The 17,148-nt window shown below is 35.2% G+C and overlaps 3 protein-coding genes across 5 annotated transcripts in view; 2 read left to right on the plus strand and 1 right to left on the minus strand.

Annotated features, from left to right (window-relative positions):
- Positions 1-876, plus strand: part of LOC111462761 (transcription factor RAX3-like) — a 2,430-nt gene extending 1,554 nt beyond the window's left edge. For both annotated transcript variants that reach the window (XM_023106489.1, XM_023106490.1), the window contains exon 3: positions 58-876. In XM_023106489.1, coding sequence (XP_022962257.1) covers positions 58-772 — 715 coding nt within the window. In that variant the 3' untranslated portion in view covers positions 773-876. The remainder of the gene's footprint in view (positions 1-57) is intronic.
- A 3,621-nt stretch (positions 877-4,497) lies between these two features.
- LOC111462752 (1-aminocyclopropane-1-carboxylate synthase CMA101-like) lies at positions 4,498-6,499 on the minus strand. Its single transcript, XM_023106476.1, has 4 exons — positions 6,241-6,499; positions 6,007-6,138; positions 5,768-5,928; positions 4,498-5,542 (listed from the first exon to the last, which is right to left on the minus strand). Exons 1-4 carry the CDS (start codon positions 6,385-6,387, stop codon positions 4,654-4,656), a joined length of 1,329 nt encoding a protein of 442 aa, XP_022962244.1. The 5' UTR covers positions 6,388-6,499; the 3' UTR covers positions 4,498-4,653.
- Positions 6,500-13,323: 6,824 nt separating this feature from the next.
- LOC111463013 lies at positions 13,324-16,261 on the plus strand. 2 transcript variants are annotated; one of them, XR_002713808.1, is made up of 8 exons: positions 13,324-13,782; positions 14,259-14,300; positions 14,517-14,645; positions 15,080-15,315; positions 15,566-15,602; positions 15,725-15,782; positions 15,898-16,164; positions 16,249-16,261. XR_002713808.1 is itself a non-coding variant. In XM_023106849.1 (7 exons), the coding sequence occupies exons 1-7, from the start codon at positions 13,642-13,644 to the stop codon at positions 15,969-15,971; spliced, it is 717 nt and encodes a 238-aa protein (XP_022962617.1). In that variant the 5' UTR covers positions 13,324-13,641; the 3' UTR covers positions 15,972-16,169. The 2 variants fall into 2 exon arrangements, 1 of the variants encoding a protein (XP_022962617.1); XM_023106849.1 differs by lacking the exon at positions 16,249-16,261 and having other exon boundaries at positions 15,898-16,169.
- Positions 16,262-17,148: the final 887 nt, after the last annotated feature.

The following is a 17,148-nucleotide window of genomic DNA, read 5'->3' on the forward strand; positions in this document are numbered from 1 at the left end:
CCCCCCCCCCCCCAAAATGAGGTTATGCATATAAAGGGTGTTTTTGGAACGGAATAGGTGGTCCATAATTGCAGCGCAGTTACCGGGAAGAACAGACAATGACATAAAGAACTATTGGAACACGAGGTTGAAGAAGAAGCTATTTGGGAAGCAGCGGAAAGAGCATCATCATCAACAGCAGGCAACTCGTAGAGGAAACGCTCTAAAGCAAATGCAACAAATGAAGAGACCATTAGAGAATAATAATAATGCAACAAATTATGGGGCTGAGAACAACAATATTGCCATATTTTCATTAAACGAAGCCCATAACAACATTCCTTATTGGCCTCAGCAGCAGCAGCTCCCTTTGGGACCTCACTACAACCAGGGCAGCTTGCCAGCATCTGATCCAATCAACCCGATTGAAAATCTGAGCAAATTTGGAGGTCAATCCATGGGTGAAGAAAGTGGGTATAGTAATATGAACAACAATGCAAATGGGTATGGCCATTTTTTGCCAATTATGCAAGGGCAAAGCAGTAACCAAATGGTGGAGGTGGAGGTGGAGAATTATAACATGACAGGGTACGAGGATCCGAGGAGGGTTTTATGTGGTCTTGAGTTTCTGTTTGAAGATCATCATCAGATTTTGGGTACCAATGGTCATGGCTGTGACATGGGGTCTCTCCAGAGTTCTTCTTGCCCGAATTACGAACCAATAATGCTGCAAGATTTACCAACTACTGCTGAACAATATAATGCTAAGTTTGATGACTTGAGGATACTATGATCATGCCGGGCGCGATGTAAAGCAATAAAAATTGACTCTTTACCAATACTGATTTGGAGGCTGCGGTTTGGATTTTCCTTCTGATTAGAACAATAAATTTAAAAGAAAAAAAAACATAGAATATTATTATGTTTGGTTTTTCCTGTTCATTTGAAACTGATTACTATATATGATTATATTTTGTGTTCAACTTATTTCCGACCACTAGTTTTATTGTCCGAAATTAGCTGATCATAAGGTAAGCACTAGCGATTTTGCATTCATTGTCTCGTCAAATTCTCTGAATTTACTCAGTTCTTTTGCTTCACTTGTTCTATAATTCTCTGTTGAATTGAAAAGTGCTTGAAATCTGTGAAGGATTACAGCTACAACTTCATTGGGATCTGTATTTTGACCTCAAACATGAAATCTCTCGAAATTAGGGCATTACCTAACATTGGTTGCTTTAGATTTTAGCAAACATAAACCCTTAACTTTTTTTTAATTGTATATATATATGAGTTGAATCTTGCTCATATATGGTTGGTTTTCTTTTGACAAATGGGAAAGCTTAAGAAATTTGGATATTGGGTTACATTATTATAATCATTCTTAGATAAGGTTTTCAAATTTGGGACTAAACAAGAGTTGAATTCATGTCATTTTGTATAGTCAAGTCAAAATGATGAGTACCCTAAAGATTTTTTTTTAATTAAAAAACTGAAACCCTAAGTTTTGTATATGATTTTAGGGTCCCAATCGGCATCCAAAGAAAATCAATCCTCAAACACATGAGTTTATATGAAACTCAGGCTAGAAGATATGGTTCTCTTTGGAATTTTCATTTGGAGGTTTTTAAAACGTGTTTGTTAGGGAAAAGTTTCCATACCCTTATAAAAAATGATTCGTTTTCCTCTCGAACTAATGTGGAATCTCACATTTTCGACTAAGATCAAAAGTTTGAACGGAGTTAATATCAATTTCTTTCTCTTTGTATTTGAAAAGGGTATGGATTAATGCAAAGAAGGATTTGAAACTAAGAGCAAGAACAATAATAAGCATTAAAGTGAGAAAAAGGTAGATGTTTGCATGGCAATGGAGTTTAAAGATCAGTGGTTTGTGGTTGGTGAAGGCGTTGCAGGTGAAGCCGCCTAATGTTTATGAGTGCACATGTGTCTCACTTCAAAGTCCTTTTAGAAGGTCAAAGGAACTATGCTTATGTGCTTATACTTGTCTGACTAAAAGTATGGTAATTTTGAATAGTATTAAGAACAAATAAAAGTTACTTTTGGGGTAGTTCAAATTAAGTTGAAACTTTGAGGAGCTTGACTGCATTATATGTCATCATGAGTATATAAATATATACATACATATAGTTTGATATTTGAGTTGAAAGAAATTTGGACCATATAATTGTGACATAGAATCATAGGGTAAATGCATAATGCTCAAAGGCGTAGGCTGTGGGTTCTTACTTTTTTATTGTAGATTTAGAGCCATTATTCAGCAGCCATTATCTTCTTTTTTAGGGTTGGTCACACTCCTATTTAGCTTAATCAAAGAGAGGTAATGGTCAAGATTCCCAAGATTTTAACTCTTTATTTATGAGACTCTTCATAATGTACAACCATGAAATCATACTCGTATTTATACGCTTTTAGAGTAAATAGTGAAGTTTTATGGGTATATAAGTGAAACACACAATACTTCATTCATACGAGATTTGTCAAATGAAATCAAAAGTAAAACCTAGATGGGTTCGTCCAATTTTTTAAGTAGTCGATTTGAAAGCATGGTCGATCAACCCGTTAAAACATGGTCGATTTGAAAGAAAAGTCTAAAGAGGATAAAATTGGCTACTGGCGAGACTTGGTCTCTTACCAGAAAAGTTTCCGGTAGACTTAAATAAATGAGAGTACAATTCAATTTGGGTGTCATTTTGATTAAAGAAAAGAGAAGATAATTTTTTTAAAAAAAAATTAAAAAATATATTAATATAAGCACAAGTAATTTGAAAGTGAGTAAAGTTGGAGGGAATATCCCTAAAGAAGAAGAAGCAGAGCAGAAGATGTCCAAAACAAAAAACCAAAGAATAAAAAAGGGATAAAAATTATATTTATAAAAAAAAAAATTAAAAATCAAAATAGTGTTCCGTGATTGGGGCAATATTCTTGCGCAGGTTATGCCAAAACCAACAGCCAAACAATGACTTCCTTCACCACCTTTTTTTTAAATAATAGTAACAGATTAAATATTATTTTCCCCCTTTTTTGTACATTAATTGCGTGTATTATTAAAAAATTAAACTGGCCTGCCTTGCTTTATTGCTGGGTTATCTGAATAATTCGTTCTTAATTTGTCTCTTATAATAAACTCTGATTATGACACCCATTGCCATGGAAATAATAAATTTTATTTTTGTATTAAAAAATTCAATCATAATATATATTTTTATTTAAATCAGAATTCCATATGATTTCCTTTTATTCTACACCAATTTAGACACACCTCTCAAAATTTTGAATTTAGATATGATTATGAGGTTGATTGTTTATAATAGTTTGATTTATCGTCTCTTAAACTTGTGAGTATTATCATAAGCTGATAAGACAAATGTGAATTGTTGTGAGCTATGCCCCAAAATTGTCCCTTGGTTTAGCAATTTGTAAGATAGCAGCCATTTTAGTCTTGGATTATATGCGTGGGCTTGGGCCTTGTGCTTCCAATTGGGCTTCTAAACTGGACCGCTTTTGTTATCATTCAATATAAGCCCAATTCGTCTTATCTTTCAATAGGAAAAACAAATTGTATTAATTCTCCCTAAAATTTCAATTTTTTTGGAGTATTAAAATTATTATTAATCCTGAACAATATTGAATATTTTTACTAAAAACTCATAAATTTAAACCAACCAACCTAATATTGAGGTGTAATAAAAAATGAAATTGTAAATTTATGATAAAAGTATATTTTTTAAATAAATATTTAAAATATTTGAAGATGATTTTCATCCATAATTAATTACTTTTAACTCGTTTTTATCTAATCACTATATTTATTGTTTTGTAGTTCAAATGAGGAGAGGGAGGGGTGGGCCTGAAAATTGAATTTTAATTAAAAACTATATTTTTAGGGCAAATAGTTATAACGACATGAAAGACTTGACCATACATAGTGTCATTAATATCAAACTCATGCAATGAATTGATTTATTTTAAGCAAGGGATATTGATTTCAATCTTCTCTAACTTAGATAAATTACTTAACATTTTGACTTACATTTTGAGTTATTGTTGATAACGACGAGTGTGGTGTCTAAAATATAATTATTACCATCGTCCTTAAAACAAATAAAATAGGTTAGGTATTCATTAGCTAAATAAAATTAGCTAAATAAAATAATGGCAAGAAAGTCATATAATGTAATGGTAAGACAAATAGAATACAGAAATAAAAATTGATTTATTATTATTTATAATAGAATATATATACACATATATTTATATGTCAAAAATCTCCAACTCACATTTATCTAACCAGAATAAATTACTACCCACTTCCTTCCCATTATTCGTTTAAATGGAAATTTTTTACTGTATTTAGTGTGGGTCCACACATGGCTTTAGTTCGAATAAATGGACAGCTTTGTTGGTAATAATTTAGTTTTTGTACCTATATAACTATTTAATTCTTAAAATAATTTAGTATTTGTATTTAAAATTTGTAACATTTTATTTATTTTCATAAAAATATTACTAAAATTTGATGAAATTTCTTACATGGGGTAGGGCTGATAATTAGAGATCTGATTTTGGACATTGATTTTAGGATTTGCGTTAAATTAGGTACACCAGTGGCACTTATTCGGTTGGCGGTCGGTCCGGTGAGTGGTGAGTACATCATCAAAGAACCCACTTAGTTAAGGACGGCCGTCTCTTTACAACAGCAGGCTTCGGCCCTACAAAGGCCTTAAGACGACGCATGGCCACCGTCAAAGTGTGTTCCGACATGTTGGCAAAGCACATCCTGAACCAACCCGGTTCAGAGCAATGACATGCTGAACCGGGTGACACATTAATTCCAACCTGGGACAAAATCCTTTTCCAAAGCTCCATTTCCTCTTCGAAAGTCCCGGACTTGAGAAGATGCCTCATATCCACCCAACAAAACAGACCCGCATTCCCTTTCAAGCACCGGATTCCGGCCTTCTGGAGCCCCGACTCCAGCAACCCTTTCCTCTTCCGGATCCGTCTCTTCGTTTCCTCCATGTAATTCCTTCGGAATTTCTCGTCCCCCAGCATTTGAGACAGCAAGTACTGCGTCTGAGACGACACCAGGCCGAAGCTTGACATTTTGGTAGCCGCAGCCACCACTTTCGGGTTGTTTGAATAAATCATACCTACTCGGAACCCGGGTAGGCCCAGATCCTTGGACAGGCTGTAAACCACGTGGATTCGGTCCCATATTGAGGATTTTTTTAGGCTATCGTCCATTATGGTTCTGAACTTTGGGGTCTCATAAACTGTGGCGGAATATATCTCGTCGCTTACAATGTGGATTCCTTTGGCTTTGGCGAAATCCACCACTAAATTCAGCTCGTTCCGGCTCATTGTAGTGCCCAATGGGTTTGATGGGTTCGTGATTAAAACCCCTTTCACTCGTAGATTCAGCTTTTCGGCTCGTTCCATGGCCTCCTCCATGGCCGCTGCTGTGATTCTGAACCCGTTTGAACTCCAACAGTGAATTGGAATTATTTGAACATGCGTACGCCATTTTAGGTCACGGTCAAACCTGCTCTTTCGAATCCACGTGTTATTATGAAGCACTTACACTAGAGCAACCTTATTGAATAATTGTCTTTTCCTCGAATTGTAGGCATGATTTTATGCAAATATTATAGAGTATTGTGCATAGTTTACGTGGAACATGACAAATAATTGAGTTTTTTTTTTTTTTTTAATTTTAATTAAAAAAAAAAAAAAAGGAAAAAGGTTCGTGATAATAGGGTTAACCTACCCTGGATAGTAAGGAGTGGGAACAAGGAAAGCATCTCCAAGTTCGGCAAGACAAAACATTAGGATCTCATTGGCAGAAGTTGCACCAGCGGTGAGGACCAGATTATTCACATCAAACTTCACTTTGTTTCCTCGTATTTCCGCCATCAATTCAACCAGCACCTATTATTTACACACAATTTTCCATTAAAACTCATCTCAACAAATCAAAAGCAAAATAAAACGAAGAAAGTAACCTACTTTTTTAAAAGCTGGCAACCCATGATAGTTTTGAAATAGAGCCAATTCTCTAAACACGGATTCTCCATTTCGTCTCAATCCCAAAGCGTCTGGATTATTGGCCAGCCACTTCTCCAATTGGTCGAAACTCAGCTGCAAAATATTATATTTTTACATGCAGTAAATTTATACACGTAAAAAAGAAACACAAATATGGTTAGTTAGTAGAGTGAAAAGGAATGGGGTCAAAATTACCTCGTTTTCGGCGAGACCCATTTGGATAATTCCGGTGGGGTTTCGGGTAGGGTGATAAGGGTTCTTCTCGTACTCTTGCCATCCAATGAAATAGGAAGAGTCCTGGCCATGAGAATCATGGCTAGCTTTGGTAGACAACATTGCCATGATAGCTAAACTAGGTGAATTCAAGAGCAAAAGTTGGCTGTCTTTTTAGCTACTTAGATCGACACTAGACGAGGGCGACGGTATATATAGAGCCACAGGTATTGCTATTGAAAATTTGTGTGCTTGTGTGCGCAATTTAGAGTGCCATTTTATATAAATAGGGACGGGAGAGTTTGAGCGGTTAGTCAGTTTTGGGAGTTTTCTTTTTGACTAATTGCCTCTCTCTCACACTCTTGTTTTTGGTTTTTTTTTTTTTTTTTTTTTTTTTTTTTTTTTTTTTTTTTTTTTTTTTTTTTTTTTTTTTTTTTTTTTTTTTTTTTTTTTTTTTTTTTTTTTTTTTTTTTTTTTTTTTTTTTTTTTTTTTTTTTTTTTTTTTTTTTTTTTTTTTTTTTTTTTCCTTCAAACTTTATTTGAATACATGATTCGATTATGGGTTGGTGCTTCTCCAAGTCAAATCCTCAAGATTTTAGGTCAAATGTTCTTTCGTCTCTAAACATATTGAGTTGTCTGATCAGCTCGTGCATTCATTGATCACACGTGACATACCCATTGTTGGATTAGACTTGAAATTAAGTTGTAAACTAATTTTAATTATAAAGGGTTGTGCCTACCAATGACCGTTCAAGTGTACTGAAAAGTCGAAATGTAAATATATGAAATCCCACATCGATTGGAGACGAACACAATATTTTTACAAGTGTATGAAAACTTCTACTTAATAGACCCGTTATATACCTACGAGAGATATAAAAGTTGATTATAAGAACAAAAGAATAAATTTGGGTAGGCGTGGGATGTGGAGAGAAGTTGGGTATGTTTTTGGATAGTGAGAGGAACAAATATGGTAAGCCGGTGGAATTCAAGCCCCCACTCTTTTTTCTTTTCTCTGCTCTTTTTTTTGTGGATTGATCCACGTGGCTTTATTTAAGAATACACGTTATTGATAGTATTATAACACTTCTCTCTTTAACTCTTGATATTGTCCAACAAATGATGGTATGTAATTTATAATACTGTACCGTCCAAAAAATATGTCTACTATGAGAAGGTTTTATCGACGCTCCTTCTCTAAACTGTTTTTGGAATAATTAACAAAGGTAAAATTTGGAAGTTGGGGAAGCCTTTCATTAGTCGGACTGCGCCCTGTGCGGTCTGAGAGGTGCAAGTGGTCCACGGACCACGGTGTCTTACAATGCTCTGGCACAATTTTGCGACCACAAGGAGGTCATGCCACGTGTCATGGGTGAGAAGAAGAACATGGGTGGTCCATGGGGATTCCTTCAAGGCTTATCTTTTGACTTTCAACCCTTCCAGCTTGTCCCCCAGAACTAAATTTTATATCTTCCATGTTCCTCAATATTACAAATCAATTCTTAAATATTAAAAAATATTCATAAGAATCACTTTATTTATTAAACAACCATAAATTAATTCCAATTAAACATAATTTATTATTATTGTGCTCTGAAATTTGAATATAAACATTTTAGGACATAGAGAGTGTCATGAGAACCATCAATTTTTAAAAATTATGTGTATTTATTTAATTACATTTTACCTTTATTTCTTTATATTTTTTGAGTTAATAAGTTAATAAATGAACATTCTTAATTAATCAAAACTTGAATTTAGAAAATTGAACCAACAAATAGATCAAATTGAATTAAAGGCAGTTACAAGAATACTGGAATACAGTCAATGTAAAATCCAAGCAGTAAAAAATGTGAATCAAGGTAAATTTGATAACAATATAAATGTTGATGTATGGCTGATTTGAAAGTCCTACAAATTCTAGTGATTTGAAAGTCTCCACGTCATATCTTGTGTAAGCCATTTTCAAAATTATTTATTACTAAATTAGAAATTGGACTCATAAATATCAATGAAATGACACAACTATATAAATTTCAATACTTAGCCTTAATTTTTTTGACTTTAAAGATAGGAAAACGTATTCATACATAAAATTTACAAATTCACATCAAAATGAAATACACCGTATAAGGTATGCAATAGCTTCGGTCTATCAAACAAAATCTTATATTGATTAAGAAAGACAAAGATACGTAGTATATAAGTGAGAATAATTATCTTCATTGACACGAGACCTTCTAAGGTAATTCTAAAACGGGATGAAATTTATGCTAAAAATGTAAAAATATGTAGAGGTTGGTCGTCTTGACATGCGGATTTAGATAGTCAATTCACTTTTTGCAAAAAAAGGTTGGATTAGAAAACAAAATATTTACTTAGTTTGTCACGTTAAAATAAGATGTAAATTAAAAAAATAAAATACATGTCCTTTGACAACTACACGAACTTTAAAAAAAAAAAATTTGTCTCAAACGTCTAACCGTATAAAACTGTTAATCACTTCCACAAATAGTTTCGCCGTGTCAACTCACTCGGTTATCCCACCAAAATTTTGCACATGTTAATCTGTTCTTTGGTGGAGTATTTTGTGTTATTTGTTTATTTAGAGAAATTAAAAAAAAAAATTTGATTGAGAAAGATGCGGGAGAGAGAAAGGTGAGTTTGCAGTGGCAGTGTAATGTATGAGTCAGCTACTGCGAGAGTGCCAAACTTTGAAAGGGCATCGGGGGTGAATTGTACTTCGTTTGGGAGGTTAATAATGAGTGGCATTTGAGTGGGAACAGAAGAGAAGGAATAAGGTTTGAAAATGGAGAAAAAGAAGCGAGAAATAAGAACAAATTGTTTTGTTTTTTGGGCTTGTCTGCAAATTCATTGCTGCAAGTGTCGGTGGCGAAGAAAAAACTGGAGCATTTTATTCGGTTTTGTGGAAAGTGTTCTTAGGGTTGCATGTCTTTTTGTATCAGACATTCTAAGCTTTAAATGGAAAGCCACTGTTCCCCATCACTCCCTTTTGTAGGCCCGCCCTTCTTCTCCGCGCTGAGTTCTTCCCCTCCACATGTGCCCCGCTCCATCTTCCACTTCCCTTTACTATATCCATTATTGTTGAATTCCAGCACACCTCGGTGATTAATGAACACTCTGGTTGGAGGATTCTGTACTTTGGATCAGATGTTTATCCGGAGAGAGGACGAAGAGATAGTGTTAATAATTGGGGGAAACAAATCAAAAGGTGAGGTCATGTTAGAGTTAATGGAAGGCATCATAAGAAGTTTGAAGCCCTATCTTGTGTAGATTATGTTTTTTTTTTTTTTTTCTCCTATAATTATGTTTAAATCCTAAATGAAAACAATAGACAATGTTGTTTGGATGGAGCTGGAGTTCTATTAAATGGAATGATTCACGACAGCTAACAGAAATGGAATGTTTTTTTTTTTCTTTTGGCTTTTATGTCATTTTCTAAGCTCTTATGGATTGACTTTTTTGCTGTTGTTAATGACAAATAACGCATCCAAACATGGCCTTGCCATAAATGATATGACAGAGACTTGACATGAAAGCTAGAGATTAAAAAAATTAAACGAGAGTAAATAATCACGAATCTCAGATAACCTCTTTAACTATGGACAAGGGAACGATTAGTGAGTACAAGAGACGAGTTTGTAGCTTAAATTTTGGAGGAGGGTCGCTTAGAAGCCTTAACCAAGACATCATGAATTCGCCCACCAAACCCTAATCGTAAATTTGACTTGATTGTCAAGGACCCAGATAACTATAGAACTGGCTTACAATTATAAGGATCATTGGGGAGTTTACTAGTTATCTTCCTCTTAGTGAACATGGCACGAGCGGAAGGGATTGTGATATTCAAGTAATGAATGAACTGAGACCACATCTAAATAAGAGCGATCTTGAGTATATAATAAATACGAAAGACTTAAAAAGAATTGAAAGTCACTATCTATATCAACAAGGTATATCTTTCTTTTTAGTGACTCAATTATAGAAACTTCATAGTTAAGCGTACTTTACTTGTAGCAATTCTATGTTTGATGACTAACACTCGTGTTAGTTTGTGGGATTAATCTCCACTCGTAGAAGCGAGGAGTAAGTAACATGACCTTGTTGCAAGGGTGTCAAATCCGAATTTCAAAACCTAATCCTAACCCTGAATCCAAATTGTAGGTTTGGATGGTTACGAAGATTTGGTGTAACCTTAACTAGAATGTATGAATTAAGACCAATTAATTTAAGTTGGGGAGAAAAATAAAAAGTATCTCCAAAAAGAGAAAGGGAAAGAAGAGGAATGATGGAGAACAAAATTGATGGATATTTGGTTGCGTAGGTAAACAAGTGTTGAAATTGATGCAACAGAGAAGGAAGTGGAGGAGGGTGGGGGGGGAAGAGAGGCAAACAATTATAGGAGTTAAGAAACTAAAGTAAAGTGAAAAATTCCCGACAGAAAAGACTGATTTGAGCTCCACCATGAAGAAAAACAAGACAAGAGAAAGAAGGAGCATGAGTTTCTCTTTTATTTATTACTTATTCCGACAGGTCGAGATAAAAGTCCAAAGCCTTTACCTACAACTTTAGAGAATGCTGTCTATTCTTCTGTTTTGTGTGAGCTGTGTTCCTCGTAGTATAGGGAGTAACAACAACCTCTTTAACTTTTCCCCCCTTATCTTCAACCACTCAGTCACCCCTTGTTACCAGCCTCCTACCTCTCCATCCTTAATTATAACCACAACAATCAACCTTAAAAACAATGTTTTGCAATTCAAATGGAATCTTTAACTTCTAGTCATATGAAGAACAATCATGTCTCTATCTCAAAAAGTTTAATTTAAACCCATCAAATATGTACCTATACATGTACATAACAATAGCATATAACCTATTGAACCAATGAAAGTTACAAAAGGGTCGCATCAATAGGGTAAGCTAATATTTATAAAAATATCATCTTGATTTAACAATTAATTAGAAAATTCATTTTTTTTTTCTTCATATTAATGGCAGACTCTTCAAAAACATTAAAAAAGCATAATTTATAGTTGATAATAATAGTGGTTGGGGCATTGGGTTGGGAAAGTGGGAAAGCTTTTCATGGTGAGACCCTACTGATGGGTGCTTTTAGTTGGCCCTTTTCTCTCGAAAATGACAGTCGTTTAGATATTGAAGATGAGGATGAATATCCAATAGGTATATGCAATGTGTGTTGGCCTTCCCTTTTTCGTCTACACACCTGGTTGGATTCCCTCCGTCCACGATATCAATACACTTTCATTTGTATGTATCATATCAATTACAAATTAATTCGAAATCAGCGTCACAATGTGGTTGATACACTTAATTATTCTTTGGTATAATTGGTATTATTGATTGTAAGTAGAGGAAGAGAAGAAGAGCGTGACATTAGCAACAAACAAGACAAGTAGACAAGTAGACAATTATATATTACATATTGTATATGTCATGTTTATATCAAGGTAGGGTTGGGCCGTTAATCAATTAAGGTAAAGAATCTGTTTGAGGTTAGACAGCAAAGTGTACATATAACCCACCATAGATTCATCAAAATGGAAACAAAGAAAAAATAAATAAAGGAATTTTTTTACGCCACGTAACCATTATATACATATAGTTAACCCAAAAAATAAAGTGTGTAGGACAAATAATGATGGAAAAATGGAAAAAAAAAAGTTCATAACATCCACTAGTGAAGGAGCTGTGGATGAATATAATAATAATAGTAAATATGTATTTTCATGCATAGATACATAAATAGGGAAACATTTATCAAATGTTGGAGGTTGGTATTGAACAAAAATAGAAATTCTTATCCATAGGAGAACACTGGTCCAACACTCCAAGTAGTGAGGATAAATCAATATTCTCACTAACTATACACATTTTGACTAGTCGACTCATTCTATGTCTTCTTTTTATTATATATATTTTATATTTATTTCAATTCCCTTCATTGAATGTGGTGTGTTAATGCATCTTATAACAAAACCAACCAAAATAGTCTTCAAAATAAACATCTGCTGCTCTCTTTCCTTACCATATGTTACATATGTTAAATGCCATGAATTTAAAATAAATGTTTTTTTGTTCTTAATGATTTGATATTTGAATTTTAATTTGTAACGATTTAGTTTTTTTTGTTTTTTAAATTTGTAATAATTTAATGTCTGAATTTGAGCGGATAATAATTTAGATTTTGTATTTTTTAAATTTTAGATACTATTGTAAAAAATATCATCAAAAATTTACTTTTGATCGGACTGAATAAGGAGATGAATAAATATGAATGAAATAATATGGGCTTGGGCTGGGATTGTAATCGACATTGTATGTCGTGGCATGAATGAAATGAAATGAAGCCATTAGGCCCATTTTTAAAATGGGCTATATTTGAGCCACTACTCCCCTTCATGGGCTGCTTAGGTTGGACTACGAAACCATTAGTCCGATTTTGTAATGGGCTATATTTGAGCCACTACTCCCCTTAATAGGCTGCTTAGGTTGTACTATGAAACCATTTGGTCCATTTTTAAAATGGGCTATATATGAGCCACTACTCCCTTTAATGGGCTGCTTAGATTGAACTACAAAATCATTTAGCCCATTTCAAAATGGGCTATAATTGAGCAACTACTCCATTTAATGGGCTGCATAGGTTGGACTACAAAACCATTTGGACCATTTATAAAATGGGCCAATTGGTTTCGTTTTCCAACCTAAGCAGCCCATTAAGAGGAGTAGTGGCTCAAATATAGCCCATTTTGAAAATGGGCCGAATGGTTTCATAGTACAACCTAAGCAGCCCATTGAGGGGATTAGTGGCTCAAATATAGCCCATTTTAGAGATGGGCCGAATGTTTTCGTCGTCCATCCTAGGCAGCCCATTAAGGGTTTTTGTCGTAAAATTAATTCATAATTTATAAATCAAATTTATTAATTTCATCGATAATAAAATTTACTAAAAATCATATTTTTCCAATTATTTTTAAATTTCTTTGAGAGAAAAATGAAAAATGAAAAAGTATATATAACCTGTGTTTTCCAGTTTCCAGAGTCGGGGTCGTCCCAAAACTTCGTTGCGCTGAGCGTAGAATCTCGCCTCAAACAAAACTACGTAGCTTCTAATTCCCACCTTTCATCCCTGAATTCGATTTCATCTTCGTCTTCTCCTCTGGTTTCGATCAAACCCGTCCGAGCGCAGGGTTTGTTTCTCGAGGCGGTGTCGGTAAGGGAGAAGAGCGAAATTGAAAAGACGGGGGGAGAAACAAACCCTAAACAATGCTTCTAAGGTTTCGAATTCGGACAACATCTACTACTACAATCAGCTGAACGTGACTCTTGCATCGAAAGGAGATGACCGATAACAATGGCAAACCGGATAAGGGTAATCAATGGCAATCGTCAACACCACCGCATCAAGAGAAAGCGGAGGACTTGAAACTCTGGGCAATTCTACTTTTCGGTTTAATCGGTGCCTCTGCCACCACTCTCGCCGTGAGTCTTATCGCACTTTTCGTTATTTAGTCTATTTATTGCTGATTCAATTTTAGTTCTCTTCGTTCATGCTCATGGAATTTTAGGAGTTGAGTTACATTTTCATTAACTTTCTTTAAATGAGAAATTACAATAGTGATGGGAAATATTAATTTCGATCTAGTATGAATTTCTTTACTCAAATTTCATTGAATCAGAAGGCCAGCATCAGTATATGCTATTGAACTAATCCTGACTTTCATGAATTGATACGACAGCTCTCATTAATAATGAATGATAAGAAATTACCTGAATCTGTGTATGCGAGTAAATTTGTCAATGGACTGATTACTTGAATGCACTAATACGTGGTGACATAAAAAAAATTCCTGATATACTTGGATACGAGTTCCATCAAGTAGTTTCTCTCCCTGAAGTTGCTGCTTAATCGACTTGCTGCTAGATTACCCAATTTGACAGTGGTTGTTTTTGGGCAGATTGGTCATCTGCGGAGAACTGGTGATTGGGTATATACTCAGGTATATGCGTGACTGCATTTAATTATGCTGTTCAATTTTTGCAACTCGTTTGTGAAACGACTGCTGTGAGGGAGATAAATATATATTGATAAGAGCATGGCACCTATAATCATATCACTTAGAAACAAAAACTTGCACAAAAGAAACGAAAGGAAAGGATTTAGCGATATAATCTTGAAATCTGGTAGCTGATATTATTGTTTTATTGAACAAAAGTTGAGCAGGTCACAATCATCACAGGGTGGAGGAAGTGGTCGTTCTTTCCGGTCATCGTTTCAGGAGGAAGCATGGAAAAGGTATAATCGTAGGCTGCAAGAGGAATATGAAGAAGAAATGGAGAGGGTGGTAAGAATTCTTTATTTTTTTTCCTTTCATTTTCTGTCCAGCAAGAACAGTGTCTTGTAATGTTACTCTATTATTTCTTAAACTTCTAAGACCTTGGAATTTATACTGCTTTCTTGGTGAATTTGAATTTGAAATTTCAAGAGAAGCTCTTGTTATGCTTTTTTGGCCGCAATCTCATTAGTATTCAACATATACCAAAAACTTTGGGCCTTGAGCCTATCTCCTAACATCCCAAACCCCACAACACTCTTTGGAGTTCAAAACTTCCAACGTCCGACTCACCATGACTGATTTTATCTTCTTCGAAATTCCACTCCCCCTCTCCCCGTTCAAGCCATTTCTCGCCGTATTTTATTTCTTTCTAACTGGATTCTGATATCTCATCCCTTTTCCTTTTGGGCTGATTGGATCTCATTGTGCACTGTTTGATTTAGGAGCGCATAAGGCGCATGCAGAATGTATTCAACAGAGAGAGGAACAAACACAAGAGAGGCTACGAAAGGTGGGGAGAGAATGGTGGTGGTGCGTTTCATCAACATCACCAGCGAGATGATTGGTATTGGAAAGCCGAGACGTTCTACAGAGAACAAAGTAATAACTATAAGGAAACTCCAAGAGACAGAACAAGCTACTTGCTATCGCATCATTATACAGTTTTGGGTCTCAACAGGTGAATTTAGTGTGTGATAATATTGCTTACAATTAAATTATGGATATTTTTTCTTCCCCTCCAATTTTTGTTAGGATTAACCTACCAATCGGGTTTCATTTCATCTGGCACTATTCCACTTTTCTATGTTGCGGGGTTAGTTATGAGGTTATCTTCCATTCTGCTGGACCATAGAAAAAGCTTTTATGGTCCAATAGATTTAGTTCCAATTACCTGTCTTAATGACATCGTGCCTTAATGTCTGCTTCAGGTGTCGAAAAACACCTTATACAGATGCTGAGATTAAGGTATATTCCTTAATTCATATAAGCTCCTATGTTACTATTGTTCTAACCTTTTGTTATCAGTTTCTGTGAATTATTTTATTATTCAAGTCGTGGGTTGTGAATTGAACTATTCATGGTCACAGACAGCATTCCAATCCAAGGCGAAGCAGTTTCATCCAGATCAGAACCAGGATAATAAAGGTAGGAACATAGAAGATGATCAAACATCATTGTATCATTTTTTTTTTCTTTTCGTTTAATTTTAGATATTCATCTTTATGTTCTACTATAGCCTCTTGTGATCACTCTGTTGCAGAGGCTGCTGAGGCAAAGTTCAAAGAGGTGATGACATCTTATGAGGCCATAAAGTTAGAAAGAAAGAGCGGTTGAGCATAAGACTTGACCACACCTCTAGTCGACGGGTCAGAGTTTCAGCACACCATTTTAACAGTACGACATATTTGTGGTTTTTTTGTTGAAATTCCCCCTCGTTAATCGTGTAAATTATTAAGAGGAATTGAGTTTCTTGTAGTGTTATGGCAACATTAAAGTGGGTATTAATATGAAGGGTTAAAATATTGATGTTAATATCAATATCGACTCTTCAATTTTACCGACACATCGATGGGCATATCGATGAAGTACGGATATTGACGGGGCTGCTTAGGTTGGACTACGAATCCATTCGGCCCATTTTTAAAATGGGCTATATTTGTGCCACTACTCCCCTTAATGGGCTGCTTGGGTTGGACTACGAAACATTTTGGCCCATTTTTAAAGTGAGCTTTATTTGAGCCACTACTCCCCTTAATGGGCTGCTTCTGTTGGACTAGAAACCCATTCGGCCCATTTTAAAATGGGCTTTATTTAAGCCACTACTCTCCTTAATGGGCTGCTTGGGTGGGACTACGAAGCCATTTGGGCCATTTTTAAAAATGGGCTGTGATGTTGGACTACGAAACCCTTCGGCCCATTTTAATGGCCTGCTTATGTTTGACTACGAAACCGCTTGGCCCATTTTTAATCGGCTGCTTATGTTTTACTAAGAAACCATTCGGCCCATTTTAATGGGCTTTATTTGAGCCTATGCTCCTCTTAATGGGCTTCTTATTCGGAGTACGAAAAAAATTGGCCCAATTCTTTAATGGGCTTTATTTGACCCACTTCTCCCCTTCATGGGCTGCCTATGTAATTGGCCCATTTTAAAAATGGGCTATAGTTAACCCACTACTCCCTTTAATAGGCTTCTTATGCTGGATAACGAAACCATTTGAGCCCGTTTTAATGGGCTTTTTAATCTGACTACGAAACCAATTGGCCCAATTCTTTAATGGGCTTTATTTGACCCACTACTCCCCTTAATGGGCTGCCTATGTAATTGGCCCATTTTTAAAAATGGGCTATAGTTAACCCACTACTCCCTTTAATTGGCTTCTTATATGTTAGATAACGAAACCATTTGTTCCATTTTTAATGGGCTTTATTTGAGCCTCTACTCCCCTTAATGGGCTGCTTATGTTGGACTATGAAACCAGTTGGGTCCCTTTTTAATGGGCTTTATTTGAGC

Source organism: Cucurbita moschata, unplaced genomic scaffold (assembly GCF_002738365.1).
Source record: "Cucurbita moschata cultivar Rifu unplaced genomic scaffold, Cmos_1.0 Cmo_Scf00027, whole genome shotgun sequence".
NCBI lineage: Eukaryota > Viridiplantae > Streptophyta > Magnoliopsida > Cucurbitales > Cucurbitaceae > Cucurbita > Cucurbita moschata.